General features: G+C 48.9%; 1 protein-coding gene across 2 annotated transcripts in view; it reads right to left on the bottom strand.

Annotated features, from left to right (window-relative positions):
• LOC133359884 (signal-induced proliferation-associated 1-like protein 2) overlaps positions 1–18,966 on the bottom strand; it is a 241,125-nt gene extending 222,159 nt beyond the window's left edge. For both annotated transcript variants that reach the window (XR_009757199.1, XM_061578449.1), the window contains exons 1-5: positions 18,769–18,966; positions 8,558–9,920; positions 6,967–7,112; positions 3,201–3,401; positions 959–1,133 (exon numbers count right to left, since the gene is read on the bottom strand). Coding sequence is in view for 1 of the 2 variants with exons in the window: in XM_061578449.1 (XP_061434433.1) it covers positions 959–1,133; positions 3,201–3,401; positions 6,967–7,112; positions 8,558–9,452 (1,417 nt within the window). In the remaining variant the exon portion in view is untranslated. The remainder of the gene's footprint in view (positions 1–958; positions 1,134–3,200; positions 3,402–6,966; positions 7,113–8,557; positions 9,921–18,768) is intronic.
• Positions 18,967–27,121: the final 8,155 nt, after the last annotated feature.

The raw sequence follows: 27,121 nt of genomic DNA, 5'->3' as shown, positions 1-27,121 counted from the left end.
GGATCGATTCGGGAGGTGATGGAGGCATGAGTATTGACTTGATAATGACACAGATCACAGGACCTTTTTTTTTTCTGAGTGGCTCCGTAACGACGCTGCAGGCAAAGGCACGCGTCTCCACCCGCGAGTTACGCGATTGATTTATTTTTGTTTGGCTCAGATCGCGTGAATGCTAATGAACGTGTGTCGTTCACCCAAATACAGCAATGAAAACGTACGACGTGCACTTCACTTAAGACAACGCGATCCAGAGAGAGAGAACAAGAGGAGTCGATGACGTTTGGGTTGGTAACGTCATCCGTCTCAAAAAAATCGTTGTGCGCGTTAAGGCGTCTCTCATGGGACCGTTCTTGCCAGTATCAAAATATAAGAATTGGTACCATGATGTAGCGGCTCACCCCGAGCTATAAATGCCCTGATGGTGGCATTGTCATTGTAATGTTCGCCTTTTGGCGTTCTCTGGTCTAACACTGTTTGAGACTACGCTCTAAAGAAAGCTGTCTCTGGTGTGGACCAATCAGTTTCAAAGACAATGCATCACATACTACCAGAGCATGTTTTTGTTTGCATGTTCACCACAAAGTATGTGTGGTTAATGCAGACTGTGATTCCACGCAAAAAGGCTTCTGTTTGGTGTTTTAACATCTTAACACCTATAACAATAGGTTTTCCCCTCTTTTTCTGGCAACAAAACTGAAACCTTTTAACAAGGAATCATGTTTGCATTAACCACAATGCTTGTGGTCAGAATGCAAACAAAAAACATACTCTGATAACATATGCATTGTCCTTGAAATTGATTGGTCCACACCAGAGACAACTTTCTTTTGAGCCTCGTCTCAAACGGTGCTAGACAAGAGGATGCCAAAAGGCGTACGTCACACCTCCTGTTTTATTTCCAGAGAGGGTAACGCCGATTCTTGCAAGGCGTCTCTGTCCGTCCGCCCGTCCGTCTTACTCTTGTTGTCGAGCTGGGCTCGGAACTTGGCGAAGCCCTTGAGACGGACGTAGTCCCCCAGCAGGTGCAGGAACTCGGTGAGTGCGGGGCCGGCCTCCTCGTTGTTGTACATCTCGTCCTCGCTGCTCTGCCCGGCCCGGCAGTACATGATGCCCACCTTGAGCTGCGAGCACAGCTGGGTGAAGACGAAAGAGCGAAGGTGACCACACGCGCAGTGGTGGACTAGGCTAGTGCGGGGCCTGTAGCGTATGTTATAAACGAGGGCCTAAATAAAAACAACACGTAAATATTAACACAAATTTTTAACTTGCATAGTAAAGTAATTGTAATTTTTCATTTGCTATACAGCCAGATAATACGACAAATCGCTAACCTTAAACACCCAGTCGTTCATAGAAGTTGAAGGTGGTATAGTACTATAGTAATAGAGCAAGTGCAGAATCACTGAATAGGAATTGATAGCTTGAAAGCATTTAGCGCGGGGCCCTTGAAAGTGTGGGGCCCGTAGCATATGTACAGTAGCTACTACATATGTAGCTACTACATGTGTAGATACTACACATGTAGCTCCGACAACCCTTACTAATTGGCCGTGGTGGCGGGTTTTAACAGCACATTGTTAATTTACGCGATCTAATCCCACAAAAAACCTCTATTATGTATAATATTGGTTGCCAAAGCCTACTTCGTGTGAAACTCCTTTAGTTTTAAGTTTAGACACGGAGGCTTTCGCGACCAATATTCACAATACAGGTATTTTTTCGTTAGGTTAGATCGTGTGACTATAAATGTGTCGTCAAACCCGCCATCGCTCGATGCAGCCAAACTAGTAGGGTTCCTGCCACAAGCATTGTGGTTAATGCAGACATGATTCCTCGTAAAAGGTTTCAATTTGGTGTTTTAACATCTTAACCCCTGTTTTGTTGCCAGATAAAAGGGGAAAAACCCTAGTATCATATTTTGGTACTGTGGAAAAGGAGGTCCCATGATGTAGTGATGTTCCATCACCCCAAAACAGTTCGTAGCTTTGAGTCTTCCTCTTTGGTTCTTTCGTTAAAGTCACGTAGAAAGAAGAAATAAATTAGTAGCATACGACGTTTCGATCGCAACACAAGCAATCATCATCAGGTACAAATGAAAGAAAAAACTCACCTAGTATAAATTTCGATTTAAAGCTTTCGTGACTGCAGGGATTCATCTTCTTGGTTCTTTCGGTAAAGTCACGTAGAAGGGAAGTAATAAAATAATAAAAAAATAATAAAAATTAAACATTATTACTTCCCTTCTACGTGACTTTACCGAAAGAACCAAGAAGATCACCTAGTATGCTTAGAAATATAATGCAATACAACATAGAGAGTCGGCTAACACAACAGTCAACACCCCACCTGGTTGATTAAGTTCTTCCAAAGATTGCTAAATGTGAGAGAGGCAAAACACAGACACGGAGACACATAGACAGACACAGATAAAGATAACACAAGTTTCAAGTTTCATTTCTTAGGTATAGCTCTGTGAGCCATGCGGCTCTTAATTCGGGTGCAACCGCAACTAACAAAATATGAACACAGAACATTACAAAGCGACGACGCACAACAGAAACATCCTGGAATAAACCAGCAAATATAACAAAAACACAGAGACACACAGAGAGAGACACAGAGAAAAAACGCCTTTGTGTCGATGCCTTAAATAGAGAGAGAAGGGGACAGAGAGAGAGAGAGGGGGGAGGGTAGAGAAATCAGCATGCCAATGAAAGATTTGGAGCTTTCGTGAATGCATGAAATCATAGAGCGAGGACACACACAGCGAGAGAGACCATTCCCACCACCCCACCTCTCTCTTTTTTTTTACGATCAGTGGAAACAAGAAGATGCTCGGTATAGTCGGCACTTTGCTTCGTTCATCATTTCGAAAAATGTTTTTAAAATAACTTTGCTTTATGGAAACCCCCACTTCTCGCTCACTCTCTCGCTCTCTCGTTCTGCACGCAGCCCTTATCGCAGTCCAACGGTCTCCGACGGGTAGCTCGTAACTGTATGCAGAGCTCCCCGTCATCTGCCACCGAGCACACGGCCTCCTCCATCGCCCACTGCTCCTTGAAGGCCGGCACGGCGTGGCTCAGCCGCGCATGGTGGAACTCCAGCCCACACGCCCTGGCTCCGACCAGAGCGCGGAAGATGCCCACGCTGCTGGCCGGACGTTTCCTCTCCAGGGCCACCTTCCTCGCCCTGTAACTCACCTCCTGCTCGTCGATGCGCAGCAGGCTGTCGGCCAGCTTGTGCGTGTTGGCCGCGAGCTTGAGGCCCCGCAGGCCTTGCTGGGCCTGCAGCTCGGGCAGCGCCGCCTCGAGGACATCGCGGCCGGGCAGTCCGCGTGCCGTGCCGTGCCGCGCCGCGCTGGCCACCGCCTCCTCCATCACCGAGCCGCGCAGCGTGTGCAGCTGGGGGGGGGGGGGGGCAATTAGTGCGTCTTTGGAACCTCATTTGGCAGTAGAAAAATATGATAATTGTTTTTTTACCCTTTTATCTGGCAACAAAACTGACACCTTTTTACAAGGAGTTATGTTTGCATTGACCACAATACCTGCAGTCGTAATGCAAACAAAAAACATAACTCTGATAATGTATGCACTGTCCTTGAAATTGATTGGTCGACACCCGAGACAGCTTTTCTTAGAGCCTAGTCTCACATGGTGTTGGACCAGATGACGCCAAAAGGCGCACAACTCATATTTTGCTACTGGCAAATGAGGTTCTAATGGTGTAAATGCTTACCCGGAGCTCTCATACTCTGATGGTGCATTGTCTTTGAGTTGTGCGCCTTTTGGCGTCATCTGGTCCAACACCATGTGAGACTAGGCTCTAAGCAAAGCTGTCTCGGGTGTGGACCAATCAACTTCAAGAACAGTGCATACATTACACTGGTCAACACACTTTTTCTGGCATAAGGTATTCCAATGGTTTTAAGGTAATTTTGTGGTGCTGATTCCAAATCTGGCATCAGTTTTTGTCTATCACATCAGGTTTTTGAGATATCAAATATTGCATTTTCAATAAAAACTGCAGAAGAAAAATATTAAATAAATGTGGATATCTACATAAAACTATATTATAAACACCCTATCCTAAAAATACAGCACCATATTTTAGCACTAAAGCAGTCACTGACTCGCAACAACTTGCAATCATAAGTGACAGAGTTAATTTCGGGTAAAATCAATGAAAATGGGGTATGCCGATAGCATAAAAATGATGTGATAGAGCAAATCTGAGATCAGATTTGGAATCAGCACCCTGAAATTAGTCTAGAACAGCTGCAAAAGTCCAGGCCAGAATTTTTTTTTGTTGACCAGTGTTATCAGAGTTGTGTTTTTTGTTTGCATTCCGACTGCAGGTATTGTGGTCTATGCAAACATGACTCCTTGTGAAAAAGGTGTCAGTTTTGTTGCCAGATAAAAGGGTAAAAAACCAATTACACTGGTCAACAATTTATTTTTTCTGCCCTGGACTTTTGCAGCTGTTTTAGACTAATTTCAGGGTGCTGATTCCAAATCTGATCTCAGATTTGCTCTATCACATCTCATTTTTATGCTATCGGCATACCCCATTTTCATTGATTTTACACACACACTATACACACACACTACACACACACTATACACACACACACTATGCATACACACTATACACACACACACTATACACACACACACACTATATATACACACACACTATGCACACACACTATACACACACACTATGCACACACACACTATGCACACACACACACTATGCACACACACACACTATACACACACACTACACACACACACTACACACACACACTATGCACACATACTATACACACACACACTATGCACACTATACACACTATGCACACAAACACACTATGCACACACACTATGCACACACAAGATGGACACACACACTACACACACACACACTATGAACGCACGCACACAATGCACACACACACACACTATGCACACACACACTACGCACACACACACTATGCACACACACTATGAACACACACACACTACACACACACACACACTATACACACACTATACACACACACACTACACACACACTATACACACACACTATGAACACACACACACTATACACACACACACTACACACACACTATGCACACTATACACACTATGCACACACACTATGAACACACACACACTACACACACACACACTATACACACACTATACACACACACACTATACACACACTATACACACACACTACACACACACACTATGCACACACACACACTACACACACACACTATGCACACATACTATACACACACACACACTATACACACACACTATGCACACTATACACACTATGCACACAAACACACTATGCACACACACTATGCACACACAAGATGGACACACACACTACACACACACTATGAACGCACGCACACAATGCACACACACACACACTATGCACACACACACTACGCACACACACACTATGCACACACACTATGAACACACACACACTACACACACACACACAATACACACACACTATACACACACACACTACACACACACTATACACACTATGAACACACACACACTATACACACACTACACACACTATGCACACACACTACACACACTACACACACACTATGCACACACACTACACACACACACTACACACACACACCACACACACACTATACACACACTATACACACACACACTACACACACACTATGCACACACACTACACACACACACCACACACACACTACACACACACACCACACACACACTACACACACCACACACACACTACACACACACTATGCACACACACTACACGCACACACCACACATACACTACACACACACACCACACACACACTACACACACACTATGCACACACACACTACATATGTAGTGGTGGTATTGACGTGCGCCGGCAGTGATGGATCACGGGGCGCGGGGTTGGGCACGCGGTGTGGGCGTGGCATGGACGCGCGCGCCGGTGGTGAGGCGCGCTCACACAAGCTGGGAAAAGAGGATCGTAGCGAGTGCGCAGTGATTGGTCGGATAAGTGGGTACTCTCAGCGACGTCCGCAGGAGGGGTATAAAGGGGGACGCGCGAGAGCACTCGTGGTCAGTGTTAACCAGTTGAAGACCGAAGACGGGGTGGAGGAGGTAGGGGCCCGAGACCCCTAGTCCCGCCGTCCTTGTGGGGACCGGGGCCCTGTGTGGCTCGGAGCCGAGACTGGGGGGACCGTAGTCCGACGCCCGTGTGGGTCGGGACGGTGGTACCCAGAGCCGAGACGGGCATCCGTGTAACTACAAGTTGGTGAAAATAAAGAGTGTGCTACCCGTGAAGTCGTCTCCTGCCGAGTTACTACTTTACACATACACCACACACACACTACACACACACTATGCACACACACTACACACCACACACACACTACACACACACACCACACACACACTACACACACACTATGCACACACACTACACACACACACCACACACACACTACACACACACACCACACACACACTACACACACACTACACACACACTACACACACACACTACACACACTATACACACACACTACACACACACACTACACACACACACTATACACACACTATACACACACTATGCACACACTACACACACACTACACACACACACTACACACACACACTACACACACACTACACACACACACTACACACACACTACACACACACACTTCACACACACACTACACACACACACTACACACACACACCACACACACACTACACACACACTACACACACACACTACACACACACACTACACACACACACCACACACACACTACACACACACACTACACACACACACCACACACACACACCACACACACACTACACACACACACTACACACACACACGAAGGTCTAACCGCACGGTGACCTCACCTGGCTCCTCCTGACGATGACGCGGTAGAGGAACTGCGCCGTCGCCTGCCCGCTGCTCGCATCCTCCCCGCTGGCGTGAGCCTCACGCAGCAGACTCACGACCACGGGGCCCAGGCGATCGGTGAGCCCCACGTAGTTCTGGTGCTCTGAAGGACCCACAACACGTGGGGCGGGGGGGGCATCAGCACAAGTGTCAGACAGCGAGGCTACACGGGGGCAATGCATGGCGTTTGACGTGCGTGGCTGTGAGACATCACGGAGGCTCAGTGTCACCAACACGCTTGTCAACTGTGCGAGATCTGCCCCCCCCCCCGTATTGACAGTGAACTTCTTTGGCGCCGTACGTAGCCAAACGTGATGATCGGAGGTGGGCGGGGGGGGGGGGGGTAAGGCCAACAAACTACACACACAAAAATCAGTTCGGTACAAATTAGTTTTCAATCGAGGTGACGTTTTCAAAGTGCGCAACTAATATTGGATAGCAGAACGTTCCCGACGGCCGCAGAAGCGCGTCTCAGTTCGGGACGCGCAGAGACGGTGGCTTCATTGCTCCTGGAGGAGGTCAGCAATGTGCGCAGTTCGTGTCCCTGCCAACTCTACGAGGCTTAAGCGCACTGGCTGATTGCAATGAGAACGACTTCACACTGCCCAGAAGCGTGAGCGGGGCACCACGTGGTTGTTTTTGGGGGGAATTATAGACCGAGATGATATTTGGTGGACTCCTTTAGTGTTTTTTTTTTCATGAATCCATGTCGCCCTTGAGCTGCATGGGGCTCTCAACGTTGTGATGTAACACGTCGTAGCAGGAGGCTTTCGTGACCAATATTGTCCATAACAGAGGGATTTCTTTGGGTTAGATCGCGTAAATATGCGACGTGCCGTTAAAGCCCGCCACCACGGTCACTTAGTCAGGGTTGTCACGTGAGCAAAGCGAATCCTCCGAAGCAGGAGGATGTCCCCACACATCTGGCCGTCGCCCGATGAGGCTGGTTGTAATGCCCAGTGAGACGTCACGGCATTGGAATTGTCAGTGTTGGAGTGGGTTTACTCTCTAGCACACAAGCGGTTAGTGCTCAACTAGTGACGAATTGCCACGTTCTGTTTACGTGACAAACCTTACTAATTGGCCGTGTCGGGTGGTAGCGGGTTTAACGACACATTTATATATTTACGCGATCTAACCCACCCCCCCAAAAGAACCCATCTATTGTGGTTTTGCTTTGTTTACGTCCGCCTGGAGCAACAGAGCCCAAGACAAATCCACCTGGCGGTGAATTGCTCGGGATGGGAGAAGGTCGTCACGAATCCGATAACAAAATAAGTAATCTTGATTTGAAGCTTTCGTGACTGCAGGAATCCATACTCATACTCAAGGCGAAAAAAATATTTTTCATTTTTAATGATAGAATATAGTATTGTCATGAGTATGACATAAGTATACCAAGTTTGCAGTCGATACCATATTGGGAAGTGGGTTAAAATTGAGCTACAAGATTTGAGGATACAACGACAACAACAACAGTAGACAGAGTGAGTTAAATAAAAGCGTGCAACACAAAAAAGCCGAGAAAACTGCCCTCCACGGAGCCACCTTTTTGGTAGAAGAACTTCCTGTAATAGCGGGCGCCCACGTCCTCGTGCTCGATGCAGAACGGCGACTCTGGCTCCGGCTCGGGCTCCTGACCGGACCGCGTCTCGGGCTCCAGCACCGCCACGCTCGCGTTCGTGCGCCACGACCCGGGGCGATGCGCCGTCGACGACGCGTCGCCGCCGCCGCCGCCGCCGCACAGGTGAACGCACCTCTCCTCCTCGGGGCCGATCTCGTTGAGGAAATTCGTGCAGCTCAGGAGGAGGTCGTTGCTCTTGCCGTCACCGTCGTCCTCCTCCTCGGCGGGGGGGAACGTGGCGTTGGGCTCCCTGTTGTTGAGGAGCGGGCTGCTCGGCTGAGATGCCGCCGAGGCTCCCGTCGTCACGTTCTGACTCGCCGCCAGACCGAACGACGTGTCCGCGTCCTCGTCCGCCCTGAACAGGATGCTCTGCACGTCGTAGTGGGCAAAGCATCGCCCGGAGGCTCCGGGCGAGACTCCGACCCCGTCGTCGGAGGCCGACCCCTGGCACTCGACGGCGCCCGACCTGTGCGAGCTCTCCGTCGACTTGGAGCCGCAGTCGTGGGCCTTTTTCTTGAGCGAGATCTGCATGTGCTTTGTCCGAAAGGCCGCATTGTGGCTCGGGTCCGAGTTGTACTTGCTCAGACGAGTCTTTGTCGATTTATCGTTCGCCCGCGGCTCCTTGCCCGGAGGCCACGCGGACACGCTGGAGCGCGCTTTGGGACTCTGCGGTTCGGGGAAGGCGACCGCCGAGTGCTGAGCGCCGTCGGGTGCGTCGCGAGGGCACGCAGCCTGGGCAAGGCTTCCTTTGAGCGATCGCCCGAGGTGCAGCCCCTTCTTGGCGGGAGAGGAGCTCTTGAGCGGAGCGTGTTCATTCATCTTGGGAGTCTTAAGAGGCGATGTACAGTCATAATCGACGATAAAACAGCAAGCGCTATAACGGACAGAGATAGTGTCCCAAACAAGGCTTTTCAGACACGTAGACTATAATATTGCAGGATACATTTTCAGGCTTGCCCTCGATTTTCTGTCGCGGTTTCGAAAGCCGTAATTGACGAACAAAAGCCGTGGGTGACTTTGTCCGAAACGAATATTCCGTTTGCAATCGAGGCCTGTGGCCACGTCTCTCGCTGCTGGATGGTATCGCGGGAGATTGAGAGGCTTGTGATGCCAGTCCTCGGCGTCGGCGGCTACCCTGCTGCCAGTAGCTCCTGCTGCTGCTGCTGCTGGTGCTGCCAGTAGCTCCTGCTGCTGCTGCTGCGGGTTGGCACGACCTGCCGCCCGCCGTGACGATCTCTCACTCCGGGTGTCGATTCTCCCTGCGTCGTCACCTCGCTTTGCGCGCCTCTACAAGGGACGAGATCGCACGGTCAGCGTTAAAGTTAACGGCAGAGAGGATCCGTGGACTCGCTTCTGTTGTGTTCGATCGGGTCGGTAGGTGAAGAACAATGCTCGATTTTTATTGCTTTTCAAAGTTGCGGTATTTGTTGAAAAATACGACCGCTTTGGGACATACGTGCCAGCTTGATTTTATTGGTTCTGAACGTATGTTGAATTTCTAGGTAGCCAACCATGCTAATTGGAGGTGCGGGGGAAGGTGGTGGAGGGTTATAGTAAAAAATAAATACATCATACTTTACACGATGATCTATCGAACCAAAAACAAACCAATAATGAAATATGATATTGATCGTGAAAGCCCACATATGCAATTGACTGAATATCAGTGTTTGAATAGATCGCAAGAAAGAAAATACTGAAGGTAAAATATCCCCGAGGAATATTTGACCGTCGGTACACCAGAATGTACCACACTCCAGAAAGTAATGACGCACCTCTTGCCACGGCAGCTCTCTCGCCCACTTCAGCATTTTTCTTCTTGCTGTGGTGTCCCCACCTGATGAAGATTGCTTGTGTTGCGATCGAAACGTCATGCTTTGTTTTATTTTATATTATTCTATTTCTACCTACGCGACTTTACCAAAAGAACCACAGAGTAATTCCTGCAGTCACGAAAGCTTCGAATCAAGTTTAAATACAGAATCGCTGGGCCAACGTTGGGATACCGTTGGCCCAGCGGTTCCAATCACATGCCAACGTTGCCGCGACGTTGGCACGTTTGTTGTCGTATCGGGCAGAGGTGGCCAGACCGTGGCTCACGAGTCGCGCGTGGCTCCCGGAGGAGTTCAAGTGCGGCTCGGTGGAGAAGCGGCTCGCTTCGAACTCTTTGACTGAACTTAATCCGGAACGGAAAATAAATCTGCGATCGCGGGCGGCGGGCGGACCTACCTCTGACACGCACCCCAAAGTTGCTTTGTTGATGACAGAATTACGTGGCAAGGCGCTGTATCGGAGAATGGCTGTCAAGATGTCTCACGGGACCTCCTTCAAGTGACCTTTTGACCCCTGTAGACAGTTGGGCGTTCATCTTCCTACACTCTGCCAAGATATTCTCCCATGTTAAGTCAAGACAATGATAAAAAGAGATGTTACCCTCTCTCCACTTTTCTCTTATTTCAGTAAAGTAGATAGAAAATCAATAGATCACGACGTTTTGATCGCAACGCAAGCAACCGTCATCATGTGAGACAAACACAGACACTTTAGCGAAAGAACCTGCAGTCACGAAAGCTTCAAATCAAGATTTACCCTCTCTGGCAATGAAACGGGTGTTCAGATGTTCAAACAACAAATAGATTCCTCTTGCAAGGAACCATGTCTGCATTAACCACACGCACGCATGCTGGACATGCAAACACAAACATGCCGTGATAATAGGTGGCTTTATATTTGAAGCTGATTGGCCTACACCAGAGACAGCCTCCTTCAGGGCCTCGTCTCTGTACCAATTGTCAGAGCAGAGAACTCCACAAGGCGAACAGCACCAGGACAATGCCACGTGGCAGAGCATTTAGAGCCTCGGGGTGAGCAGCTGCATCACGGGCCGTCCATAAATGACGTCACGCGATTTTGGAAGATTTTGACCCCCCCTCGTCACACGGCGTAACAAAAAGTCAGACCCCCTCAAATATGACGTCACAAAGCTCTGCCCCCCTCCCAAAAAATAAAACATGCTTCAAATCGCTTTAAACTATTGCCATTGTAGTGCGTATTTGATGTGGCGCTGCACTCTGATGTTGAAGGAGAAAACATTTATTAAAACGTCTATTTATTTAAGCAGAACGTGTCGTCTATATTTATTTAAAGTTGCGCATTTTGATGTGACGTCACATTTCTCAAACCACCCCCCCCCCTTCGTCACACATCGTCACAAATGTCTGACCCCCCCCCCCCAGGTGCGTGACGTCATTTATGGACGGCCCCTCACGGGACCTTCTTGTGTGTTTAGTTTGTTGTCCTTCCCCCGATGAACACGGTTGGCTTCGCACGGTGACGGCCGACCACGTTCCAAGACAATGCGTGTTCTCTTTGCATCTCCACCAAGGCCGTAATTATAATATATATTGGTCAAAATGTCCCCCCCCCCCAATATATTGCTATAAAAAATAAATCCTATGCCATATAAATAAAACAACAATTTGCTAAACCTTGGCCACAATATCTGGACTTGTCTTCATATAAATCAATGCATAGATTTCTGTTGATATGATTGTGGTTATTTCTGGAGGGGTGCGAGACGTGGGCAGATTTATTTCAGAAAGTAAATCATCGAAAGCACAAATGATGCACGGGCACGCAAATACAACTTACTTTGTTTCATCAAACCCCACGTATTTATCAACAACTAGCGGCAATTACCGGCGTTGCCCGGGCGAAAAAGACAGACACACACGTCGACTTACACACAGACATCGACCCACACACAGAAACACATCGACTTACACGCACACACACACAGATTCCAAAGAACACAGGATGAGATGTTACTATTCTTTGTGCAAGCACTTCCAAGAGTTCATGAACAGTGAGCCTGGTGAAATTTGGGGAGCGCATCGTCAGTAGTGAACCTTTGGGTCCTAGGGTGTTTCGGCCTTTCATACTATACACCCTCCCCAAAGGCGGCCAGCGACAGGGTGATCAATCCTACGCTTGCGTCCCATTCCCAATTAGTCATAGGAGTTGCCTTGTTGTTGATAGCCAACATCCCATGGGACTATGCATGGCACATATGGACTCACACAGACATCGACTTACACGCACACACACACACACATGGACTCACACAGACAGACATCGACTTACACACACACACATCGACTCACACAGCCAGACATCGACTTACACGTACACACACACATGGACTCACACAGACAGACATCGACTTACACACACACACACATATGGACTTACATACACATAGATATATTTTCTTTCAACGATTGAGGTAAAAAGGGAGTTGCAAGGCTGCAGTGAAGGTTTAGAACCACTGCTTTAAGCGATGCACTCTCGCGCGCCCAGCGATGAAGCTTTTTGTTCACCACCCGAGGGTCTGCAGTACAAATTAAGAAAACATTTGCCCAGGTGCGCGCACAGATGATGTGCGCGCCTAGGGGGGCGGTGGCGCAAGTGGTTAGCGCACTGCAATGGAAGCCCGACCACCCGGGTCCGGTTCCCGCTCACCACCGATAACGCCTGGAGGATATTTGAGCCGGTCCTGGGCCTCGTTAACGTCGGCTCAGCCTTAAACGGGTACCTGGCGAGGTGTGCGTAAACATCAACACAGGGGGAGACAAAGGCGGCCGGGAGTGGTTTACTGTGCCGTCCCATGCATGTCACGGTCACTCATTCATTTGGCATCAATAGAGAAATTATATCTACAGCATGCAACACCGCGGTACAGCACTTCATATTAAAAAATATCTCGTTCATTTATTATTTATTTTCAACACAGTCGCTGAGCACAAGCCCAAGTGGCCCAAAACGTCGAGCGGGCAGCAACAAGCAGCACTATTATCAAAGTTGAAACCGATACGAGTCACAACACGTTTCTTGAATTGAGCAGAGTTGTTATTATTCTAAGAGTTTGGTGGGGGAGAAGGGGCGAAAGAATTAGCTCCGCTTGTTAGCACTGAACGCAAAACAACACAACACACGATCATCATATGCACAGTACCTACACGTTTAACAAACATCAATAATTCGTTTTTAAGCCTATTTGTCTCTATGTGAGTGTTGACTCAACGCGAGTCTATGTGTCTCTTTGTAAGTCTGGGTCTCTGTGTGAGTCAGTCTCTGTGAGTCTCTGGGTCTCTATGTGAGTCTCTGGGTCTCTGTGTGAGTCTGTCTGTGTGAGTCTCTGGGTGTCTATGTGAGTCTGTCTCTGTAAGTCTCTGGGTCTCTGTGTGAGTCTGACTCTGTGAGTCTCTGGGTGTCTGTGTGAGTCTGACTCTGTGAGTCTCTGGGTCTCTGTGTGAGTCTGACTCTGTGAGTCTCTGGGTGTCTGTGTGAGTCTGTCTCTGTGAGTCTCTGGGTGTCTATGTGAGTCTGTCTCTGTAAGTCTCTGGGTCTCTGTGTGAGTCTGACTCTGTGAGTCTCTGGGTGTCTGTGTGAGTCTGACTCTGTGAGTCTCTGGGTCTCTATGTGAGTCAGTCTCTGTGAGTCTCTGGGTCTCTATGTGAGTCTGTCTCTGTGAGTCTCTGGGTCTCTGTGTGAGTCTGACTCTGTGAGTCTCTGGGTCTTTGTGTGAGTCTGTCTCTGTGAGTCTCTGGGTCTCTGTGTGAGTGTCTCTGTGAGTCTCTGGGTCTCTGTGTGAGTGTATCTGTGAGTCTCTGGGTCTCTGTGTGAGTCTGTATCTGTGAGTCTCTGGGTCTCTGTGTGAGTCTGACCCTGTCAATCTCTGGGTCTCTATGTGAGTCTCTGGGTCTCTATGTGAGTATATGGGTCACCAATGTGTCAATCTTTAATTTATTATTCGCAGCACAGTTCATGGGGGGGTGTGCAGGGCTGTTATTGGTGCGTTGAGAGGCTCCAATTGAATGCGTGGCTGTGAACACGGCTGGCTCCTACATTGTGGCCAGACGTGTGAGCCGATGGGCCTAATGCAGTGGGTGAGGGGGGGCTGCCGGTAACTAGAATAACAAGAAAGATCATTTGTATTATTTCACCCTATTCGGTTCAATAACATTTTCAAAAAACCCCCTCAATATTTCAAGAGCCGCAATGCACTGTGGGCGAACGCGAGACGGCGGTTAGTCCTCAAGAGCGTCACGAAGAGGAAGCCGCTTCCTTCAAGAGCCCCCCCCCCCCCCTAGACCCCCCCCTTGTGCTGAACGCATGAGTGAGTGGTCCTGTGAATACGCGCGTTCTCAGCGTCCCTCCACGCGTGCGTTGACGTTGCCCTCTGTCCGAGCCAAGGTTGCCCTCCTGTGCAGCCTCTCGTGTGTTATTGCACCCCCCCATTCCCCCCCAGGGCGTGAATGGATCGACCGTGGCCTGCAGGGAACAGATGCCCTGCTCGCCGTTGCGCAACGAGGAAGTCCACGCACGGGCATATTGTGCCACGGGGGGGAGGGACGGGATGTTGTTCAACGCGTGTCTACTGTGGCGGTGCTTTGGGCACTTCCAATAACTGTCAAAAAATGTTACAATGCTCATGAAACTCGACGGCTGCGTGTGTTTGTCACTCCTCGGGCGACGTCACGTATCAGTTGATTCTTTTTTGGGATTTTATGCGGGGTGATGCAATGCCTACTAACCTGTGTGGTTCACCCGGATAGCCGACGTCGTATGCGGCATGTGACGCGTGAAATGAATATGCAAAGCAATTCAAACACACACACAGACTTGAGTATTTAAAATGCGAGTTCCTCGCACAAACAAAAATTCGGTCAAAATTGGTGATTCCCTCCTCGAATGAGCATTGGGGCATTGGTGCTCATCACCTGCTCACAGCCCTGCAGAGCCAGCGGTGGTAATTCCACATTCCTATGATGGGGGCGAGTCTATCTGACGGACAACCACTGTTGACTTCCCCATAAAGTGGTGCTCATTTTATCGACCCCGGAGGTAGGGAGGGAGGGATGAGCTGAGTCAACTCCCCAACAGCTCGGATCTGAACTCGCAGCGTTCCAACTGCGGGTCGCTCGCTCTCCCACTGGCACGTGGCGATTAGAATTCTCGTCTTTGTAGAAAAACCCCTTCACCACATCTTGCCCTCGTGAGATGCCTCCATGCGCTCGAGGCATCCAACCCGCAGCTGATGGACCCGGGGCGAGTGGCTGAGTCTGAGCAGTGTCGGACATCATCACGACAGATATTCACTTCTTCTTCTTCCTACGCTGTTCCGCCAACATCACGAATTAGCGCCACGCTATTCTCTTCTACGCTCGCCTACGATGGCAGCAATGTGCCCCGGGCTACATGCCAACGTCGAGCTCTGTTGCTGCTCCTCTTCCGGTGAATGAGCGATGTCTGCAGAGGATTCGATCGCGTTATTGATCAATGTGTCGCAAAAACCCTCCACCACCCGACACGGCCAATCAGTAAAACAAATGTGTCACGTTAACAAAACGTCAATCGATGAATAATACCGGTTGCCAAAGCCGACGTGTTAAACTGCAGTGGATTACCATACGTTCCATAGTTTCGATTGCACTCACGTGTGTACGTTGAACTTCTTTCGCGCCGTACGTAGCCAACCGTGCTACTCAACCCAGTGGAAGGCCACAATTTCACGACGAACAACACAACTGCCACACACGAGATGTGTTCCAAAAGCAACTCTTCGTGCTCCCGTCTAGCCACGGAATCGTCGTTTCCCCAACACGTCTCTGCGCCGTCACAGCACGCTGAACATTTCTTGTTTCTCACGATAATAGTTCCGGGTGGAACGAGCACTCCGCAACCCGTCCCCCTTGCACCGCAGGCCGGGAGTTGTGGCGCAGATAGTCTCGGCAATGTGCGGTGCCTCTTAAAGTTGAACCCCCCCCCCACCAACTCCCTGCTGCGACATTCGGATGACGGGAGGTTCCCCAGCCCGCCGACAAGGGAAGAAGGAGGCTCCCGTACGTTGCAGAGCGTGCGTCTAAAATATCACGGCAGCATCCGCACCAAAGGTGACGAGGCTCAACGACTGAGGTGCCAATCTTGGTTTGAAGCTTTCGTGACGGCAGGAATCCATACTCTTTGGTTCTTTCGGTAAAGCGCCACAGAGACCCGGGTTGGATTCCCGCTCACGGCTAACACCAAGTGACGATTATCTGAGCCGGTCCTGGGTCTCCTCTAGGTCGACTCGGCCTCAAATGAGCACCTGGTGCGATGCGTAAACATCGCCACTGGGGGAGACAAAGGCGGCTGGGCGTGGGTGCTGGCCAGCCACCTCCGCGTGCGCCGTGCCGGCCTTCATAGGTGCTCGCTCACAGCACTTGCCCCGACAGTCTGTGCAGGCTACGCGGGGGATCTTTGTGCGTAGGATTTATTTCGCACCGTGCACAGCCAAACGTGCTACATCGGAGCTGCGGTGGAAGGACGAGAACCCGAACACACAAAGTACTTCTGAAGAAGCGAGTTTGTCAATCTGGACGATGCTTTAAAAGTGCACCGTATCGGAAGGGAAGAGCGTTCCAGACGGCCGCACAAGCGCGTCTGGAAGCGCCACGCGTTGTGGTGACCGCCGTCTTGGTCCGATGCCTCGCCACAAGCCGTTGCGAGGATGAGCGGAGTTGGCGTGATGATGGTTTCTGCTCCTTGACGAGCTCAGCCAAAGGTGTTGTGGTCCATTGTGGCGAGCACTTTGCGTGTGATGAGTGCGAGCTTCGTCTGAACGTAGTCAGCAGATGCCAATGCAGCTGGGCGAGCACTCAACAGACGTGGTGGGGATCTCCCACAGACGGTTGTTTTGGCCACACACACACGCGCACGGGTGTGTCGGGAATTGAACGCACGCTCAGAAAGACTTCCAATACCTTCCAAACGCATGCCTCGCCATTGTTGCAGTCGCTCACATTTCGCCGAATTGAATATTCGCCATCGTCGTCATCGTCGTCATCGCTCATCCTGCCTCCGATGGCTGCCGGTGTCGCGACTCGAGCTGGCCTCACGGCGCCGCCGGTGAGTGGCGGGACGGGTTCCCCAACTTCCCTCCGACCCATCTCCTCCCTGTCCTCAGCACGTGTGTCCCTCAGCACGTGTGTCCCTCAGCACGTGTCTCTCAGCACGTGTGTCTCTCACCACGTGTGTCTCTCAGCACGTGTGTCTCAGCACGTGTGTCTCTCAGCACGTGTGTGTGCTGTCTCTGTGTGTTGTCTCTGTGTGCGTAGTCTCTCTCCACCCACCAGTCCCTCTCCCCACCTTCCCCTCGTGTGGTCTTCATTCGTTCCCGCGTGTCGGGTCCACCCCCCCCCCCATCATCCTCGAGTCGGCGCTCACTCGGGGACAGCGCCTCGCGTGCCCCCCAACTTTGCGTGCCCCCCAACTTCGCGTGCACGTTGAACTTCTTTCGCGCCGTACGTTGCCAGACCGCGCGGATCGAGAGGGGCGCGCGATGGACGATGCAACACGGCCTGGAAGTGGTAGCGCGATGGACGGTATCACAATCGAGGGGTTATTCCCCCGTCCCCCCATCTCCCCTTTGGATTAAATACGCGCAAAAATACAAATGTGTCGTTAACCCCGCCGCCACCCAACGCAGCCAATTCGCGATGGGGTTTGTCGCGTAAACAGAACGTGCCAAGTGGTTACGAGTGACAGCGCGCCGGCTGTGTGTTGGAGAGTGAACCCGCGAGCACTTGCCATTGATGTCACGCGCTCGGACGTTTTACGGCATTTTAAGTTAATTGACGCGCACGTGTGCGGGGTGTGCGGGGTGTACGGGGTGTGCAGGGTGTGCACGCGTGCGCCTCCCGTGAGTGCAAACGCGAGAAACATTGAACAGGGCGGCGTGACAGCGCTCCGGCACTTGCCGTGAGACTCCACGCGAAGTGTCGGTGCGGTGCGACGTTCGTCAACGTTCGCAATCATAACCACGAAGTCGCTCACGAGACATTCCGCAACGCGTCGCGGCGATTTAAACTTTAAAAGTCAAAACTCAATCCGCTTACGTCACACACCACAGCAGAGGTATTCTTCTTCTTTGTACAATCCCACATCTTATTTGACACACGTGCACACACACAACGTGAAGTGACGTCCAAGAACAGACGATTACCCAACGACCCCCATCAACAAACCCACCAAAGCCATCGCCCCCACGGCACACGGCCACAGCTGCAGCTGCAGCAGCAGCATTCCGACTCACCCCAAGTCCGCCGAGGCGTCGCGTCAATGGTGAGGGTCGAGATCGCCCCCTCGACGACGCTGGGGGTGTTCGCGAAGAACGAAACTCGTCGTTCGGCCGCGCGCACCGCGTCAACGTCGCCGCGGACCGGGACTCGTGACAGCAGCGACGGCAAGCCAGGAACTCGGAAGGCAACGATAGTGCCTCGTTATGAATTGCTCGTGGGCGTTGCAAGATAATGCAGCCGGCTTCGGGGTTTTTCTTTTCACACCCCCCCCCCACCCCCTTTCTTTCTGGGAGCTAAAGGGGGCCCTGCTGAAATGCCAGCCTTCTGCCCCCACACACAAACACACACACACACTACTTCCCGCAGTCCGCTGCGAGCAGAGAGGCTGGTTATCAGCTGAAACGCACACGCCGCACGCACACAGAAGTTACCGCATCGCCGTCAATTCCGTTCCACGCTTGCCTCTTTCACATATTGGATTTTACGATAGCCACAATGGGAGTGTAAAAAAAAATAACCCGTCGACTAACTTCCTCAAGCAAATATCGAAACCCCCCCCCCATCCTCAAAGATAAAAGTAACCACGCCGTGCACAACTGTTCCCATACAACCACGGTCTTAAGATTGTTGCATTTGAAAGAAGGCATTTGTAGCGTTCATTTAGAACGCGGTGCGCTCCCCTTTAACACACACACACACACAAATATATAAAGTTCGGCCGTGAAAGTTCACCAAAGTCGCCCACGTGGCAGGCGTGGCACGCGTGAACCTGGTCCCACGGCGTGCGCGTGTTAACCACGGCCCCTCTGTCAATACACCGCTGGATGTTGGACTTCTTTCGCGCCGTACGCGGCCAACCGGAGGTGCGGGATGAGGTCCTGCCCTGTGCCCCGTGTGGATCGTGGTGGGGGGGGCGGGTTATGTGGCCATACTTCACCACGCTGCTCTGGGCGCGTTGGTGAAGGCGAGAGAACAACGATGTATGGGTTCATAGAAGTACTGTACAACGACCGGTTGTTGCTGGAGTGCCCTCCCACAACACAGCCCTGCAGCAGCCTGCAGCAGTTGCCCTGCGCATGGTTGGTTGGCCCATAAGAGGAGCACGATCCAGGCGCGCACACGGATCGCCTGCTGAGCTTCCGACACGCCACGAGGTTGAGAGCGCGTCCCGGGCTGTTCTTTTGGTTACAGGGAGTTTAGATTTGAAGCTTTCGTGACTGCAAGGATTCATATTCTTAGGTTTTTTCGGTAAAGTCACGTAGGTAAAAAATTAAAATTAATAAAAGTAAGCTATGGTACTGTGACGGTTCCACCTGAAGACGGAAGCTTGTGTTGCCTCCGAAATGTCGTGATTTTAATTTTATATTTATTTTACTTTTATTAATTTAAATTTTTTACCTACGTAACTTTACAGAAAAAAACCCCTAAGAGTACAGGGAGTTTGTTCGTCTCCGAGTGTGCGGCTCTGTGGCCAACTCACTCGCCGTTCAACTGCCTCGCCGTGTACACCGTGTTCGTCAGCACGAATCAAGATGACTATTGAACGACGACAACAACGGCGGCGGCAGCAGCAGCAGCGTTTCAGAATGGCGCCTTGTCGTCGTCACGATCTGCTCGCTGCTGGCTGCGATTGGACGTGGCAGAGACCAAGCACGGTGGCACGTGTCAGCAGTGACTCCCGGAGAGAAGTTTTGGGGCCGTCATTAAATGACGTCACGCGATTTTGAACGATTTTTGACCCCCCCCCCCTTCGTCACACGGCGTCACAAAAAGTCAAAACCCCCCTCAAATATGACGTCACAAAGCTCTGCCCCCCCCCACAAAAATATGAAACATGCTTCAAATCGCTTTAAACTATTGTCATTGTAGTGCGTATTTAATGTGCCGCTGCACTCTGATGTTGTAGGAGAAAACATTTATTAAAACGTCTATTTAATTAAGTAGAACGTATTCTTGGTTCTTTTGGTAAAGTCACGTAGAAGGGAAATAATAAAATAACAAAAATATAAAACTATAAAAATTCTCATGACGTTTCGACTGCAACACAAGCAATCATCATAAGTAGAACGCGTTGTCTATGTTTATGTAAAGTTGCGCATTTTAATGTGACGCCACATTTCTCAAACACCCCCTCCCTCGTCACACATCGTCACAAATGTCTGCCCCCCCCCCCCAGGTGCGTGACGTCATTTATGGACGGCCCCTTTAACTGCGGAGTATCGTTCAGTCGCTGCTGCAATGTCGCACGATGCTGAACTTCTTTCGCACCGTGCGTAGCCCACCGTACTCATCGGCGTTGTGGGGGTAGGCCCAGTGCCGGACTAAACTAGTGCGGGGCCTGTAGCGTATGTTATGAAGGGGCCCTAAATAAAAATAAAACACGTAAATATTAAAAACATACATTTACAACTTGCATAGTAAAGTAATTGTATTGTTTAATTTGTTATACAGCCAGATAATACGACAAATCGCTAACCTTAAACGCCCAGTCGTTCATAACAGTTGAAGGCGGTATGGTACTATAGTAATAGAGCTAGTGCAGAATCACTGAACCGGAATTGATAGCTTGACAGGATTTAGCGCGGGGCCCTTGAAAGTGCGGGGCCCGTAGCTACTACTTATGCAGTAGCTACTACACTACTTATGTAGTAGATACTTTTGCTACTAGAATAATCCGGCACTGGGTAGGGCAACAAACTAACGGTGCAACACCCACGACGTTGTTAGCAAGAAACACGAGACAGACTTGAGGCGTAGTTATACTGGTAGGAACGAAGTGGACCAGACCACCAATAGATTAATGCGTCCGTCCGTCCGTCCGTCCGTCCGTGGGAGGGGTGGTGTTGAGGGTGGTGTTGGAAATGAAAAACTACGAGTCTTTAAATCTCACAGCGTTTCTTGTCAAACCAAACACTTTTAATTAACGTTACACTAGAATACAGTATTTTTTTCTTTAACTCCTCTATACCCGGTCGATATCTCTGTACCGGTACTAAGTATTATTCCTACCAGCCCACCCCGCAGGGTCCTGTTTGTGAGTCTAACGGCGGTGTAGTCAACCCCATTGCTTCACAGCTTTGCTCTACATCTGTCACTCTCGATGCAGCACAGATGCTGTCTCTCTTTATCTCTCCATCTCTCCCATGCGAGCTTGGCGCTCTTGTTCAGCACGTGGCCCACTTACTTGCACGGGCACACCTTTGTCGGGCTGTCAGTGTTTGCGTTCGGGCTGTCATCGTTCAAACTATGCGGGAACACCACCCAGCGCGTATCTAACGCGCGCGTCTGTGTCTGTGCACGTGCGTCTATCTGCGTGCGCGTGCGTCTTGTCATCTGGGGTGGGGAGCGGCGGTGTCGCTGTTCGCGCGACGCTGCGCTAAGGACGCGCCGAGTCCGCGCTCGATTCACGCTCGCACGACGAACGACACCGGTTTTGGCGATTACCTGAACCGGTCCTGGGCCTCCCGTAGGTCGACTCGGCCTCAAATGAGTACCTGGTGCTGTGTGTGGTAAACATCGCCGATGGGGAGACGAAGGCGGTCGGGCGTGGAGCTGGGCACCCACCCACTCGTGTGCCGCGCCGGCCTTCATAGGTGCTGCTCGCTAACAGCACTTGCCCCTACAGTCTGTTACAGGCTATACGGGGGATCTTTGTTATATGGGTCAACGACTTCCTGGGCATCATCATAATCAGACATGATCTATGCCCTGCTGGGATGACGATGATGATGAACGTTGGTGCCATTGTCCCGGTTTGTGATCTGTGTGATGTCGGGCAATCCGCATTGATTTGAAGTTGTCACTTCGCTGTTTATTGTCAAGTTCAAGTTTACAACAATCACTCCAACCCGCTCCCACATGCCTCTTTGTGTCATCACTGTGATCCTGGTCCAACCTCAAGAATTGCCCACGGTGCACACACACACACACGCATACTCGTATGTATCTATGGAATCCTTTTGGTCGGTATACAAAATGATGAAAATTAAGAAGAGGTTTTGCCCTCTCTGGAAATAAAACAGGAGGTGTTCAGATATTCAAACGCCAAATAGAAACATTTTGCAAGTCATCAAGTCTGCAGTAACCACACACAGTAATTGTGGCAAAACCTTGCAAACAAACCTGCTCTGATAACACTGTGTATTTTATTTATTTATGTTCCTGGGTCGTAAGCATTATTTCCCAATTGCTTATGCCTCAAACGTACAGAAAATGGCTATTAATCCCCACCATCTTTGTTTTTGTGACCAGGACACTGATATTTTAAAATTTACATATTTTCCAGAACATTCCAGATAAATTCAGTGCCAAGTAAACTTGGAGTAACTTCTAGAACATTCTAGAACTTTCCAGTAATATAAATAGTAGTATAAATACAGGGGCCTTAAGCCCACCAGTTCAGTTTAGTTCCAGCTGCCTAACTGGATACATATCTGCATTTTTCTGAGATGGCATCAAGAGGCTGCAAGCATCCGGCAGACGCATTTTGCTATGTCTGCGGCCAATTTATCAAGACAAGAGCGAGAAAGTACTCTGCAGAAGCATCTGCTAAGATGTGTGAGACCTACACGGCATATTTCGGCATGCCTGTCGGGATCAAGACAAACCCTGGGCACCTCAATTCACCTGTGAGCAATGCAAAAAAACTCTGGAAGGTAAGATGGACAATTGTTGCTCGGAATTTTATGTTCTAAAATATGTTTTATAATATTAAATTGTAAACATTTTTTTTATGTTTTACAATTTTCAATGTTATTGAAAACAATATATCATAGATGAAAAATGTTGCGAGAATATTTTACACATTAGTAATGGGTGAAATAAGTGTATTTTTGTAGGATGGTACAGAGGGGAAAAGAGAGCCATGAAGTTCGCTATCCCAAGAATTTGGTGGGAACCCACTGACCACTCAAGCAACTGCTACTTTTGCATGGTGGACTCTTCCAAACGTCGGACTGGCAAGAATGCACCTGCTATCACGTATCTATCGCCCCGGTGCCACGCTGCCATGAGCTCCCCGTACCCACTCCTCCAGAGAGAGAGGAGCCGTCTTTAGAATAGAGCAGCAAGTCAGAGAGCGAGGAAGACGTTGTAGATCCAGATGAAAATTTCAGAGGTGGAGCTGAGGAGAGAAACCCATACTACCCCAACCAAAAATACCTCAACGACTTGATCAGAGATCTTGGTCTCACCAAGTCAAATGCCGAGCTTTTAACGTGTAGGCTCAAGCAGTGGAACTTGTTGGATGAAAGTTTGCCAGTCGCAGATCAGAGGAAGCGTCACCAACTTTTTGGCAGCTTCTTCACCCGTTAACATGGGCTCTGCTTCTGCCACAATGTGACCAGTCTGTTAGAGGCAATCGGAATCGCCTGTAACCAGAACGATTGGCGCCTCTTCATTGACAGCTCACCCAGGAGTCTCAAAGCCGTGCTGCTCCACAATGGTAACAAGTAGCCATCTCTTCCCCTGGCTCACTCGGTGCACCTCAAAGAGGATTACAACAGCATCAAGACCTTGCTGGACGCCTTGAAGTATGATGAGTACGGCTGGGAGGTCATTGGAGACTTCAAAATGGTGGCATTCCTTATGGGTCTCCAAGGCGGTTTTACCAAGTTTCCCTGCTATCTTTGCCTTTGGGACAGCAGGGACACCAAGGCGCACTACCACAGGCGGGACTGGCCACAGCGCACCGAGTTCTCTGTGGGGAGGAACAACGTCAAGTGGGAGCCACTGGTGGACCCCCAGAAGGTGCTGATGCCACCACTGCACATGAAATTGGGCCTTATGAAACAATTTGTCAGAGCTGTAGATAAGGAGTCGGCAGCCTTCAAGTACCTTCAAGACTTCTTCCCTAAGCTGTCTGAGGCAAAGGTCAAAGCCGGTGTCTTCGTCGGACCACAGATAAAAAAGATCCTGGAGTGCAATTAATTCTCCAAGAAGCTCACTAGTAAGGAGAAAGCGGCTTGGGATAGCTTTGTCACAGTGGTTCGTGGCTTCCTGGGCAATCACAAGGACAAAAACTATGTGGAGCTGGTTGAGACTCTGGTGAAGAACTACGGCACATTTGGGGGCTGATTCGTGAAAGTGATTTACAGTATAATCGTAAATTTCGAAAAACTACTCACTTCTAAATCTTTCGTAGTATTTTTTGTATTACTTTAGTATAAATACATGTTAATTTTGATTCATATGTTGTTTTTTCTGACTTCATGTGAACGAAAAAACACGAGTTTGCCCGTTTTCTCATTGAAAATAGGTACATTTCTAAATATCATTGCCCTGGTCACAAAAGCAAAGTATGTGGGGAATGATAGCCATTTTATATACCTTTTAGGCATAAGCAATTACGAAATAACACTTACTACCCAGTAGCACAAACTGTGTTTGAGACTGATTAGCCTACACCAGACACACCAGAGGCCAATTAGTTTCAAAGACAATGCGAAAACTATCAAAGCACGTTTGTCTGCATGCTTTGCCACAAGTACTGCGTGTGGTAAACCTATGCGTATACTCTGATGCGCTTTCCAGTTGTGTACCTCCAACAGATATTCTTCAAGTGTTTAGCTATTATTAATAATAAATATTAATAATAAATATTAATAATAAATATGCTCCGAAATGTCCCCCCCCCCAATATATTGCTATAAAATAGATTTATGTTTATATGATTGTGGTTATGGTTGTACTTTATTAATCCCTAATCTCTGCCATTACATACAATGAAACAAGAAAAGGTAAAAAAAAAAAGCAGAGCAATGTAATACAATACATTATTAGACAATATTGTAAAAAAATAAATAAAAAGTCCATCCCATGTGTTAGTGAATTTTTTCATATTTTAGGCAGGAAATTAGTTTTCAAATTGAGATTCTTTTCTGGGGGGAGACCCCCAGACCCCCTGGAAGATTTGGTCCCCCCCAATGTTGACTCCATTGCTACGGCCTTGAGCTACAGACCGATTTGTTAGATTCTTCATTCGGGGCTGATACATCCCGTGTTGAAGAATTCACGGCGATCACTGGGAAGAGACAGACTGAATAATTAGAGGCCAAGCACAAAGCCAGGTTTAGAAACAAAGTCTATGCATCTCACTGAAACCACGGACGTAGTTTTAGTGAGATTCTGTAAAACACGAATGGATATCAGACACCATTACACCTCGCCTTCGTAGGCTATGATGAGGCATTCGATACACTGAGAATAGATACAGTCATCCAAACCAAGGTCTATATATATTTTTTAAATATATGTATAGTCCACGGAACCACAGCAACACTGAGATTGCATGAAGAAAGTACAATAAAAGACATGTTAGGAGGGGAGCCAGGTGAGCAGATGTTCTTTCACCAAAGTCATTCACAGCGACAGAAGATGTTTTATGAATGGAAAACATATTGTAGAAATAGAGGCATGGAAATAAACGGTGAACATATTATTAACCATCTCAAATTGGCTAATTAAAGGGTCATAGTAAAAACAATCTTAACATAACCCTTCGTGAATATCGTAGCACTTTTATTTAGAATGCACGCCCTCATTCAAGACCCAAGCATCGCACCCCCTGGCTTTGACATCCCCCTCTAAGACACTGCTGGTGTAGCCATCAGCCGCATCAGAACAATGTAATTCATATTCTTAGTTTTTTTCGGTAAAGTCACATAGGTAAAAAATTAAAATAAATAAAAGTAAAATTTAATAAAATAAAAATGACGTTTCGGAGGCAACACAAGCTTCCGTCTTCAGGTGGAACCGTCACAGCACGCTCGCTGTGACGGTTCCACCTACGTAGCTTTACCGAAAAAACCTAAGAATATGAATCCTTGCAGTCACGAAAGCTTCAAATCTAGAACAATGGGAGTTGAAGAGACAAGCCACAGTAGCGCGATTGTGGCCGTGCAACCCAAACTATGGACAATATCGTACTCCACTGCAGCCTGCACGCTTTCAACGGAGCAACAGCAAACACGACACGAACTCTGTCCTGAACGCGTTGCTGTCATCATGGGCAAGCATAGGAGACAGGGACGTTCACACCTCATGGCCCTGGTGACTTGCATCTCCAAACCAGATATTGCCTGCTCAGCGTGTTACTGAACAATCCTGACTTGAAGCTTTCGTGACTGCAGGAATCCATACTCTTTGGTTCTTTCGGTAAAAATTTTCGATTTAAAGCTTTCGTGACTGCAGGGATTCATCTTCTTGGTTCTTTCGGTAAAGTCATGTAGAAGTGAAATAATAAAATAATAAAACAAAACATAATAAAATTATATTTATTAGTATTTTATTATTTTTTATTATGTTATATTTTTATTATTTTATTATCTCCCTTCTACGCGACTTTACCGAAAGAACCAAGAAGATCTT

This window comes from Lethenteron reissneri, chromosome 8 (assembly GCF_015708825.2).
Source record: "Lethenteron reissneri isolate LAM-NWPU_2019-01 chromosome 8, ASM1570882v1, whole genome shotgun sequence".
Lineage (NCBI taxonomy): Eukaryota > Metazoa > Chordata > Hyperoartia > Petromyzontiformes > Petromyzontidae > Lethenteron > Lethenteron reissneri.
Note: the sequence above shows the minus strand (reverse complement) of the source record. Positions and strands in the feature narration are given on the sequence as shown.